Source organism: Bombina bombina, chromosome 5 (assembly GCF_027579735.1).
Source record: "Bombina bombina isolate aBomBom1 chromosome 5, aBomBom1.pri, whole genome shotgun sequence".
Classification (NCBI taxonomy): domain Eukaryota; kingdom Metazoa; phylum Chordata; class Amphibia; order Anura; family Bombinatoridae; genus Bombina; species Bombina bombina.
In genome coordinates, this window is record NC_069503.1 from 441,197,515 (window position 1) to 441,210,014 (window position 12,500).

The 12,500-nt window shown below is 37.4% G+C and overlaps 1 protein-coding gene across 1 annotated transcript in view; it reads left to right on the forward strand.

Annotated features, from left to right (window-relative positions):
* Positions 1-11,849, forward strand: part of LOC128660454 (tetratricopeptide repeat protein 30A) — a 271,599-nt gene extending 259,750 nt beyond the window's left edge. Inside the window, exons 18-19 of the mRNA XM_053714304.1 lie at positions 2,496-2,625; positions 11,573-11,849. Coding sequence (XP_053570279.1) covers positions 2,496-2,625; positions 11,573-11,709 — 267 coding nt within the window. The 3' untranslated portion in view covers positions 11,710-11,849. The remainder of the gene's footprint in view (positions 1-2,495; positions 2,626-11,572) is intronic.
* The last annotated feature ends 651 nt before the right edge of the window (positions 11,850-12,500 follow it).

Consider the following 12,500-nt stretch of genomic DNA (forward strand, 5'->3'; position numbering starts at 1 on the left):
AAGGTATTTAAGCCTTTGGCTGGGTTGTCTTTGCCTCCTACTGGTGGCAAGGTTCTGTATTTCCCACAAGCAAGGAATTAAGCCGTGGACTTTCCTCATACAGAAGTAAAGGAAATTATCTGGTAAGCATAATTTATGTTTTTACACATTCTGATTATGTTTGTGTTACTTTAATAACTTATAATCATACTTTGTATATTTCTGTGTAGCTTTTGCAAATTACAATGCACTTTGTATTTTCTCCATTGTAAAATGAAACACCTTAACATATTAACTTTAATAATGGAAATTATTATTATTATCAGGTATTTGTAGAGTGCCAATAGGTTCCGCAGCACTATGAACATAAGTGGTATATAAAAAACAATTACAGGGATCAAATGGGTAGAGGGTCTTGACAAGAGTTGGACTGTTGTAGTTGGCTCTTATGAAAGTGAACTTACAGCTTTTAAGTCTTGTGGAGCGATGCAGATAGTTCCATAAGGTGGGAGCCAGTCTGGAGAAATCTTGTAAATGGGAATGTGAGGCAGTAACAAGAGAGGAGGAGAGTATGAGATCATGAGCAGAGAGAAGGGGACGGGAGGGAGAGTATCTGGAGACAAGGTCTGATATGAAGGGGGGAGCAATGCAGTTGAGGGCGTTATGTGTCAGAGTGAGAATTTTGTGGATAATCCTGGAGGGAAGAGGAAGCCAGTGAAGGGATTGGCAGAGAGGTGCGGTAGATGAAGAGCAACATGTAAGGAAGATGAGCCTGGCAGAGGCATTCATTATGGATTGTAAATGAGCTAGGTGGCAGCTAGGGAGACCAGAGAGGATAGAGTTGCAGTAGTTGAGACGGGGAAGGATGAGAGAGTGGATTAAAATCTTAGTTGTGTCTTGTGTAAGGAAATAGCTAATTTTAGCAATGTTTTTAAGGTGGAAGCAGCAGGCTTTAGCCAAGGACTGAATGTGAGAAGTGAAAGAAAGATCTGAGTCAAGTGTGACCCCAAGACATCGGGCATGTGAGGTTGGGGTAATGATGGAGTTATAAACAGTTATAGAGACATGGGGGTGGAGATTTTGGAAGAAGGGTGGAAGATAAGGAGCTCAGTTTTGGAGAGATTTAGCTTGAGGTAGTGAGAGGACATCCAAGATGAGATATGAGAGAGACAGTTAGTGACACGGGTTAGTAAGGAAGGAGATAGTTCTGGTGCAGAGAGGTAGATTTGGGTATCGTCGGCATACAAATGATAATGAAACCCGTGGGACTTTATTATGGAACCTAATGAGGACGTGTAGATTGAGAAAAGAAGGGGACAGAGGACAGAGATTGCAGTACCCCAACAGAAAGAGGTAACGGGGCAGAGGATGCCCCAGAGAAGGCTACACTAAATGTATGGTTTGACAGGTAGGAAGAGAACCACCGAGAGGTCTGTGTCTCAGTTGCCGAAGGATTGGAGGGTATGGAGCAAAAGAGGGTGATCGACAGTATCAAAGGCTGCAGACAGATCAAGGAGGATAAGTGGAGAGAAGTGGCCTTTGAATTTAGCTGTAAGTAGGTTGTTGGTAACCTTAACAATTGCTGTCTCTGTTGAGTAAAGGGGGCAAAATCCAGATTGCAGTGGGTCAAGGAGGGAGTTTAATGTAAGGAAATGGGATAGACGTGCATATACTAGCTTTTCAAGAAACTTTGAGGCAAGAGGGAGTAGGGAAATAGGGCGGTAGTTTGATGAGGAGTTTGGATTGAGAGAAGGTTTTTTGAGGATAGGTGTGACTAATGCATGTTTAAGAGATGTGGGAACTATACCAGTGTTGAAGGAGAGGTTGAAGATGTGTGTGAGTATAGAGGTAAGGGTAGAAGAGAGGGAGGAGAGTAGTTGTGAGGGGATGGGGCCGAGGGAACAAGTAGTGAGGTGAGAGGATAGTATAAGGGCAGAAACTTCTTCCTCTGTAACAGGGGCAAAAGAGCTAAATATATGGCTATGTGGGTTTTTGATGATTGTGTAGCAGATCATGTCCGCCCGACATCGCTAAATGCCGACAGCGTATGCTAGTGAAATGCTTGTGTAATGCACGTCATTTTAAACAACTTTCTATTTTACTTCTGTTATCTAATGTGCTTTGTTCTGTTGTTATCCTTTGTTGAAGAGCATATGTAGGTAAGCTCAGGAGCGGCAGTGCACTACTGAGAACTAGCTGCTGACTGGTGGCTGTACATATATGCCTCTTTTTACTGGCTCACATAATATGTTAAGCTAGCTCCCAGTAGTGCATTGCTGCTCTACTAATGGATACCAAGCTAATGAAGCAAATGGTATGCTCTTTCTGAATCATGAAAGAAAATGTTTGGATTTCATGTCCCTTTAAGGACAGTTTGCTCACAAGAAATCTCTCACAGCTCTTGTGGTAGACAGGGACACACTTCAATCTGAATGAAAACAAAGAACAGAAACATCCATTTTAGGAACATTAAATAAAACCAATCACTCTTTTATATTTTTTTATTTAACTTGTAGCTTGGGACAGACACATGGTACTATGCAAAGCGGTGCTTCCTCTCTCTCCTGGAGAACATGTCAAAACACATGATCATGCTGAGAGACAGTGTCATCCAGGAATGCATTCAGTTTTTGGAACAATGTGAAAGTAAGTTACCACATTAGAGCGTTAAGGAATGAATGCAGATCAATTTAAAGCTACGTTTTTGTTGCAAAGTGCTTATATTAAATCTGAGTCCACTGTATTATTATGTTTTTGTACTAAAAGTAATTCTTTAGGAATTTGCAATGGAGAAATTAAATATAAAACTGCAGACTGACACCATGTTATTGTAGGAATGTAAGTTGGCTACAGAGGTGATAAAGTGATTGCAAGTTTAGATTACATTGGCAACTAATAGTAATTACAAGCTGCCAATTATCATTTAATAGTTAATGTATCCATTTGTGTCCCATAGGTGGGTTGAAAAGTGCAATCAATATACATTATACCATTATTAAGCATCTGCAAAAAGTTCTTCATATATTTGATGAGGTAAATGAGCTTTTTAGGGGTCCTTAGAAATACCCCATCATGCTATAACTAGCAAGTATGCTTTTATCAAGGGAACCCTACTTCTTTTTCATTAACCTCAGACTGTACAGTTTTTAAAGTAAAATTGATATGTGAAAAAATAAAATTGTTTTTTGAAGAAGTTCCCTAAATTCTCATTGTTTTAGAATTGTGTCAGTACTGTATACATGTGTTTACAGAGTGATTGCATCATTCAAAAAGCTAAGGGCCAGAATTACAAGTGGCATGCTATTTATCGCTTTCACTCCCCCGCAAACACAGCGGGAAGTAAGCTTTAAATGCGGGTGGTTTAGCGTGCATATTACAAGTTGAAAGTAAAATGTGTGCATGCAAGCAAAACCTGATGGCCGCTAACTTCAGGACACATTAGACCAACTGCGCTATAGCCGAAAGTAGTTATACGTATCAGGACATAATAACAATCACCTGGTCCTTAACAGGTCTTAAAATTAGGTAAATACAACCTCAGATGAACAACAACACATAGCATATTACACAGTTTCATGATTTATTTAACAAAATTGAAACCAAAATGGAGAATCCATGTGTGAAAAACCAAGTACACCCTTATTGCTTTTATAGGAATTAAGAGGCTAAGTAGCAGCCAGGTGCTGGTAATCAAATGCCCTTGAATAATTGACAATCAGCATTTGTGACCACTTCTATAAAGGCCAACGTTTTAGCAGTTTGCTGGTCTTGAGAATTCAGGAGTGTGTTAACACAATGCAAAGGTGGAAAGAAATTAGCAATGATCTTGGAGAAGCAATTGTTGCTGCCCATCAATCTGGGAAGGGTTATAAGGCCATTTCCAAACAATTTAAAGTCCATCATTCTACAGTGAGAAAGATTATTCATAAGTGGAAAACATTCAAGATGGTTGCCAATCTTTCCAGGAATGGATGTCCCAGCAAATCCATCCCAAAGTCAGACCGTGCAATGCTCAGAGAAATTCCAAAAATCCCAAGAGTTATATCCCAGACTCTACAGGCCTCAGTTAGCATGTTAAATATTAAAGTTCATGACAGTACAAATAAAAAAAGACTGAAAAAGTATGGTTTGTATGTAAGGGTTGCCAGGAGAAAGTCTCTTCTCTCTAAAAAGAACATGGCAGTATGGCTTAGGTTTGCAAAGTTGCATCTGAACAAACCACAAGGCTTCTGGAACAATATCCTTTGGACAGACAAGACCAAAGTGGAGATGTTTGGCCAAAATGCACAGTGCCATGTTTGGTGAAAACCAAACACAGCATATCAGCACAAACACCTCATAACAACTGTCAAGCATGAAGGTGGAGGAGTGATGATTTGATGATTTAGGCTTGTTATGCAGCCACAGGACCTGGGCACCTTCCAGTCATTGAGTCGACCATGAACTCCTCTGTATACCAACGTATTCTAGAGTCAAATGTGAGGCCATCTGTCCGACAGCCAGGGCGGCCATCAGGGGGTGAAAGGGGTGACTCCTGTTTGGGGCCCACTGGGCCAGGGGGCCGCTTGAGGCAAAAACAACTATTATTAAAAAAAATACTATTTATTTTGAAAAAAAAATTGGCAGCCACCAGAGGGTGCTACAGCAGAGTGCTATTGAGCGTGGGAAATGTCATTACAAGGAGTAAAGCATTAGCATTTGAGAGGATTTCTGAGTGTGCACTAAGCCACTATGCACAGTGTGAGACAGATTTGGCACTTTTTGTACAGTGTGTGCCTGAGTCAGATGGCAGATCACTTTCATTTGCAGAGGAGGTAGGACCTGCAATTTTGGATTGTAACTTCAGTGTGGTAGTTGTATGGTGTGGCCAGGGGTCCATAAAAACATTTTTTAGCAATATGCAGCAGGGTATTTATGATTATTTGACAATGCTGTCGAAATTCTATATTTAAAACCATGTAGAAATGTTTCCTCCTCAATATACAAATGTTAGGTGCCCTTTCGGCAGATATGATTTTTTTTTATTTATATACATATTTTAATTACATTCCAGTTTACTGCCCCTTTATGCAAGGACTTTCCAGATGTCAGGAGGCATTTTATCTAAGATTTGTACATCTGCATAAAATGTTATACTCTCAGGTTAAGATTGTTCAGTGTTTGAAATAAGACAGGTTACCTTAACACTGTTCAGTTTACACTACAGCTGACTTAATTTTGAAATACATACAAACAAGCCTAAATCCTGTCTTTAACCAGATCTAATGGTATGAGACTGAGTACCACAGCTTATGATTCCACCAAGACAACATAGAGTACATCATTTTCAAAATCCATAAGTACAGCTGACAGATGGGAACATTTGTACACCAGATTTGAAGTGGTGCTCTTGGTTGGGGAAATTAGGGAGGTGGGGCCTAAACCTATGTCAACCTTTCAAAAGTGCTTTTCTTCATCTATCCATTCTGATAGATCATTAATGTACAATTTTGAATTCACAGAAGTATTTTTGTTTGCACATTTGCAAATATGATTCTTTAAAAAGTGATCTCCTAATTTTCATGCATGTCACACACTTGATTTAGGGGATGTCAATGTGCATAAATTGTACCTTCTTTGAGTGTTTCTGTGTGTGTCTGTGTTTATGTCTTTGTGCTTTTGTTGGTGTCTCTATAAGTGTGTATGTATTTTTTTTCTATGGGTCTCTCTGTGAGGGGGTGTGTGTCTGTCTTTGTGCATTTTCTGTGGATGTCTCTGTAAGGGTGTGTGTATGTCTTTGTGCATTTTCTATGGATGTCTCTGTAATGGTGTGCGTGTATGTCTGTGTATTTTCTGTAGATGCCTCTGTGAGGGTGGGTGTGTATGTCTTTGTGTGTTTTCTGTGGATGTCTCTGTGAGGGTGTGTATGTGTATGTATGGCTGTGTTTTCTGTGGATGTCTCTGGTGGGGGGGTGCGTATGTCTGTGCATTTTCTGTGGATGCCTCTTTGAGGATGTGTGCATATTTCTTTGTGCATTTTCAGTGGGTGTCTCTGTGAGGGTGTGTGTGTGTGTGTATGTATATCTTTGTGTATTTTCTGTGGATGCCTCTGTAAGGGTGGGTGTGTATATATTTATGTGTTTTCCGTGGATGTCTCTGTGAAGGGGGTGTGTGTGTATGTATGTATGCCTGTGTTTTCTGTGGATGTCTCTGTGAGGGTATGTGCATATGTCTTTGTACATTTTCTGTGGGTGTCTCTGTGAGGCTGTGTGTCTGTGTGTTTTCTGTGGGTGTCTCTGAGGGTGTGTGTGTATGTATTTGTGTGTTTTCTGTGGGTGTCTCTCTGTGTGTGTATGTCTTTGTGTGTTTTTTGTGGGTGTGTCTCTGTATGTGTGTATGTATTTGTGTGTTTTCTGTGGGTGTCTTTGAATGTGTATGTCTTTGTGTGTTTTCTGAGGCTGGGTCTGTAGGTGTTTCCTTGGGTGTATGTGCAAGTTTGTGTGTGTGCGTCCATTGTCCGTTCCTTTTTAGGACATTTTGACCTGACTACTGATTATTCACAGCTTTCTACAGACATTGAGACTGAGACCTTTCCGGAAGTCCCCAATCCACCACTTACACTTTAAATTATTTTTTAAGCAGTTCAGGGCCCTTCCTTTCAGCCACTGCATGCTGTTTTCATCATATAGTTGTCATCTTCCTTGACAAAAAGATAATCAGAACTCCATATTTTATCTTGTAAATCTCCTTTTTTGACAAAACTGTAGTCTACCTCATTACTTGTCAGGTCAATGTAAACAAGTGCTGAGTATCTGTTTGGGTGTCTGTGTCTGAGTATGTTTGTCTGTTTCTTTGAGTGTCTGCTAGAGTGTCTATATGTGAATCCTTATGTGTGAGTGTGTTTCTGTGTTTGTGTGTTACTGCCTTTACAACATTTCCAAGTTTGACTACATTTAAAGGGACACTGAACCCACATTTTTTCCTTTCATGATTCTAATTTACTCCTTTTATCAATTTTTCTTCATTCTCTTGCTATCTTTATTTGAAAAGCAAGACTGTAAGTTTAGAAGTCGGACCATTTTTGGTTCACAACCTGGGTTGTGCTTGCTGATTGGTGGCTAAATGCACCTACCAATAAACAAGTGCTGTCCAGGTACTGAACCAAAAAGTGGCTGGCTCCTTAGCGAAGATGCCTTCTTTTTCAAATAAAGATATCAAGAGAACGAAGAAATATTTATAATAGGAGTAAATTAGAAAGTTGCTTAAAAAATGCTCTATCTGAATCGTGAAAACAATTGGGTTTAGTATCCCTTTAAGAATAAAGTGCATACATGTTTTAAAAATTGCACATGTCAAAGGGGGGGCCCTGATCAATGGTTAACTAAGGAGCCCCAAAATTCCTAGTGGCGGCCTTGCCGACAGCTAAAGCTTGACCAAAATTGGGTCATGCAACAGGACAATGATCCCAAGCTCACCAGCAAATCTACAACAGTATGGCTGAAAAAGAAAAGAATCAAGGTGTTGCAATGGCCCAGTCGAAGTCCAGACCTCAACCTGATTGAAATGCTGTGGTGGGACTTTAAAGGGACAGTAAAAAAAAAAAATGTTTTTCATTATTTAGATAGAGAATACAATTTTTAAAAAGTTTCCAATTTACTTCTATTATCAAATTTGTTTAGTTCTCATGTTATTCTTTGTTAAAGGGATACCTAGGTAGGTAGCGTGCCCATGCCGGAAGCACTACATGACAGGAAATAGTGCTGCCATCTAGTACTCCTGCTAATGTATAACATTGTTGCAAAACTGCTGCCATATAGTGTTGTGGACACGTGCAAACTCATAAGCTTACATCCCAGCTTTTCAACAAAGGATAACAAGGAAACAAAGAAAATTTAATAACAGAAGTAAATTGGAAAGTTGTTTAAAATTGTATGTTCTATCAGAATCATGAAAGAAAAAAAATTAGGTTGTATGTGCCTTTAAGAGAGCTGTGCATAAACGAATGCCTGCAGATCTCAATAAACTGAAGCAAAGTTGTAAAGCAGAGTGGGCCAAAATTCCTCCACTACGATGTGAGAGACTGAAAAAGTCATACAGAAAATGATAACTTCAATTGAATTATAAGTTGAATTTAGTTTTTCACACATGGCTTCTCCATTTTGGCTTTATGTTTGTTAAATAAATCATGACAAGGTGTAATATGTGTCATGTGTTGTTATTCATCTGAGGTTGTATTTACCTAATTTTAAGACCTGCGTGGTGTTATGTCCTGATACGTAAAAACCATAGAATTCAAAGAGGGTGTACTTTCTTTTTCACATGACTGTGTGTGTGTGTGTGTGTATATATATATATATATATATATATATATATATATATATATATATATATATATATATATATATTTTTTTTATAGGAATATCTATTTAAAAATACAAAAACAATTCGACAATCCCCAGATATTACAGGAATACGGATCAGAGGAGAGGAATATAAGATAGCTCTTTTAGCTGATGACGTGTTACTCTCATTAACCAAACCACTAATAGCGCTACCTAATTTATATACCATTCTAACGCAATTCTCATCTATATCAGGTTATAAAGTCAATATTGACAAATGTGAAGCTATGGCTATTAGACTCCCAAACCATACCAAAAAACTTTTAGAACTTAATTTCGACTTTACTTGGGTCACAAAACATATAACGTACCTGGGGATTAAATTAACCAAACATTCCTCAGATCTTTATAAAACTAATTATAACCCACTGTTGAAAAACATTAGACAGGATTTGCTAAAATGGGGCCAATATCGATTCTCTTGGTACAGACGTATATCAACCATTAAGATGATGATTTTATTTATTTAGAGCTCTAACAATAAAGATCCCCTTCAGAGATCTGAAAGAAGATCAATCTATGATTAATACATTTTTAAGAAACAACAAAAAAGCAAGAATATCACAGAACATACTCACTAAACATAGACGACTGGGAGGCCTGGGAATACCCAATCTAAAACACTATTATCAGGCTGCTAGACTGGCACAAACGGTTCTAGTAACCAATAAGGAGGAAAGGATAAGATGGGTTAAGATGGAAACAGATATCAATGGTCTCACTACCCCAGAAATGGTAATCTGGGGTAATCACAGGGGGACTACTAAAATACATACGACATCCCCAGTAACGAAACACATGTACACACAATGGGCTAAAGTAACGAAAACCTTGTCTCTTCTTCCCGCTAATTCCCTCCATACGCCACTAAATTGTGTAATAACAGTTATTCCACCCTCTGTATTAGTTAATGGGAGAATAAAGGCCTATACCGGATAGCAGACATACTAGAAAAAGGGAACATTATGCCATATACCAAGCTACAAGAAAAAATTAAGCCACTTAAATTATACTGGTACCAATATTTACAATTATCATCCAACACACGCACATTCTTGTCAAAGTCAATAGATGGGACTTCGACACAATTAGAAAATTTTTGTAGACTAGGCAAGATGCCAAAAAAAAGCAATATCACAACTCTATTTAATTATTTAAAGGGCAAATAGAATTGATCCATCATTATATAATAAATGGGAATTGGACTTAGAAATGGAAATAAATGGAGAGGAGTGGAACCAACTATTATATAACTCATGTAGGGGACTCTTAAGTGCTGACATGATCGAAAATTGCTACAAAACTATATCAAGATGGTACCTAACACTGGTTATTACATCACATACAGTAATCAATGTCTCCAGCCTTTGCTATAGAGGTTGTGGAGCAGTAGGTACATATAAACATATGTGGTGGGACTGTCCCCACTCTAGGGAGGTCTGGGAAGATCTCTCTAGCCTTCTTAGCTCCATCTTAGAGGAATCAATACGACTGACACTACCTCAAGCACTACTCCATGAATATAACAAGAAATGTAATAAACATATAAATCAATTTATAAGAATAGTTTGTACAGCAGCGAGAATATGTATCGCACGTCATTGGCAAGTAGGATCACCCACAAAAGAAGAGATTGTTAATAAGATCAGATACTTTATAACATGTATGAACAAGCAGCTCACATACAGGACACACAGACAACTTTTCAAAAAACATGGTTTTATTGGATAATGTACAAGACAAATGAGTGATGGTGGAACATTGGGATCTAGAGTTGAGGGGGGGAAAAGGGAAGCTTGTTTGACAGTGACAGATATAAGGAAGAGGATCCGGTGGTCTGGCAGAAGAACCCTAAAGACAAAAGAAACAATAAGATAAGCATCTATCTTAATCTTATCTATTTCTTATCCACCTTTTATTCAAATTTTCTTTTTTTTCCCCTCTTACTCTATTTCTTTCTCACTATTTTTTCTTATTAAATTTGGAGAGGAATCTGAACACAGTGAAATTATTCTTCAGATTTTTGGTCAGGTAATGTTGTGTTACAATGTTTGTATAGGAGACTACGAATAATTAGTATAGAATTTGTACATGACATACCTGTGTAATTATTGATTCAGTGTGATCGTATTCTTCCCTAATAAAAATTAATTCAACATAAAAATACAAAAACATTGGAATATAAAATATTTACAGTAAATACACAGTTAAAACGTAAAATAGCATTTTTATATTTTATAATGTCTTTAAGGTATTGGAGTGGAAAAGACTCCAAAGTGTGTGTGTGTGTGTATATATATATATATATATATATATATATATATATATATATATGTGTGTGTGTGTGTGTGTGTGTGTGTGTGTATATGTCCATACATGTGAATTTATGTATGTATATACATAAATACACATATATATATATATATATATATATATATATATATATATATATATATATATATATATATATATACTTGCCCTTTCCAGTTAAATACCTTGTCATATACTATGTACCTTTTAACCCTTATAAAATTGTTTTATAAAATTTATATTAATATTTTTTATCAGATAGTGTATATATGAGTTTAACAATTTATTTTAATGTATTTATGATGTGTTTGGTGCATTTATTTTGAGCCTTAGGGGGAGATTTAATAAGCTGCGGATGCTGCATTCTCCGCCCAATGTTTCCGGCTCGCTGGAAACATAAGTTAAGAAGCAACGGTCGTAACTTGCGGGCAGGCTGCAATCATCCCGATCAAATATGATTGGGATTATTGACACCCCTTGCTAGTGGCCTATTGGCCGTGAATGTGCAGGAGGTGGCATTGCACAAGTATTTCACCAGAAATGCTTGTGCAATGTTAAATGCCGACAACGAATCATGTCCGCCCGACACTTAGTCAACTTACCCCTTAGTCTTTACATGGGATCTTTAGTCGCACTAACCTGACGAGTTAATTTAATTTGCACTCGAGCAAACACGTTTACTTTCAAATTGTAATACGGATGAAAGTTTGCACGTGCGCAATATTGCTTATTGTAATACGCTAATAATACCATTTGTAATCTGGCTCTAAACTGGTGTAATAAAATTTGGTGCTAAACAAGTGTCTAAAAATAGATTTTTGTATATTAAGAATATAAAGAAGTGAAAAAAACATATGAACATCTTTAAAACCCGTTTCAATTCATTGTGTTTTTTTTTTAAGTTTATGGGAAAAATATACCGGCGGTAATCGAACAACCTTTGGAAGAAGAGAGGATGCACACTGGGAAAAATACAGTTACTTATGAAGCCAGACAACTGAAAGCATTAATTTACGAAATAACTTCTTGGAATATGTAAAATATTTAAATTGTTGCTGGTACTTATATGTTCTTTATTTCTTAGTGTATTAAGAAGAAATTAGATTTATATTTGTATAGTTATTTTGTTTCATTGATGACATTTTGATGTGTTTAATAAAATTATTTATTTTAATAAAATTTACAAACTTTTTTGTACGAAATAATAAGAAACATATAATCGACAAAAATGTATAGATGATTATAGAAACAATTAAATTGGTCTAATAGAAGAATTCTATGGAACATGGACTTCAGTCTGGCCAGTTTGATCCCCAACATGAGATCAAGTAGTGATTTTGCAGATTGAAGCTTAGATTACATTTTGCTTTACGCCTGAGCTGATTGCATTTGTGCCGCTTTGTCACCATCAGCTGTGACATATCAGAACCAGGATCTCTATCATAGGAACAATTCAGTATTTCTGTATAAAATGTTCTGAAAAGAAATTCACTTACTTTTTTTCCCCACATCTGATGCAATCATTTATTGAATGTGCAGAATATGACTATTTACTGACTAACACTATGAAACATTATTTCTCTTGTAAGGTGTATCCAGTCCACGGATTCATCCTTTACTTGTGGGATATTCTCCTTCCCTACAGGAAGTGGCAAAGAGAGCACACAGCAGAGCTGTCCATATAGCTCCCCCTCTAGCTCCACCCCCCAGTCATTCTCTTTGCCGGCTCTAAGCACTAGGGTCTCTCTCGGGAGGGTAAAGTGAATGTGGTGTTAGAATTCTAGTTTATATTATCTTCAATCGAAAGTTTGTTATTTTAAATGGTACCGG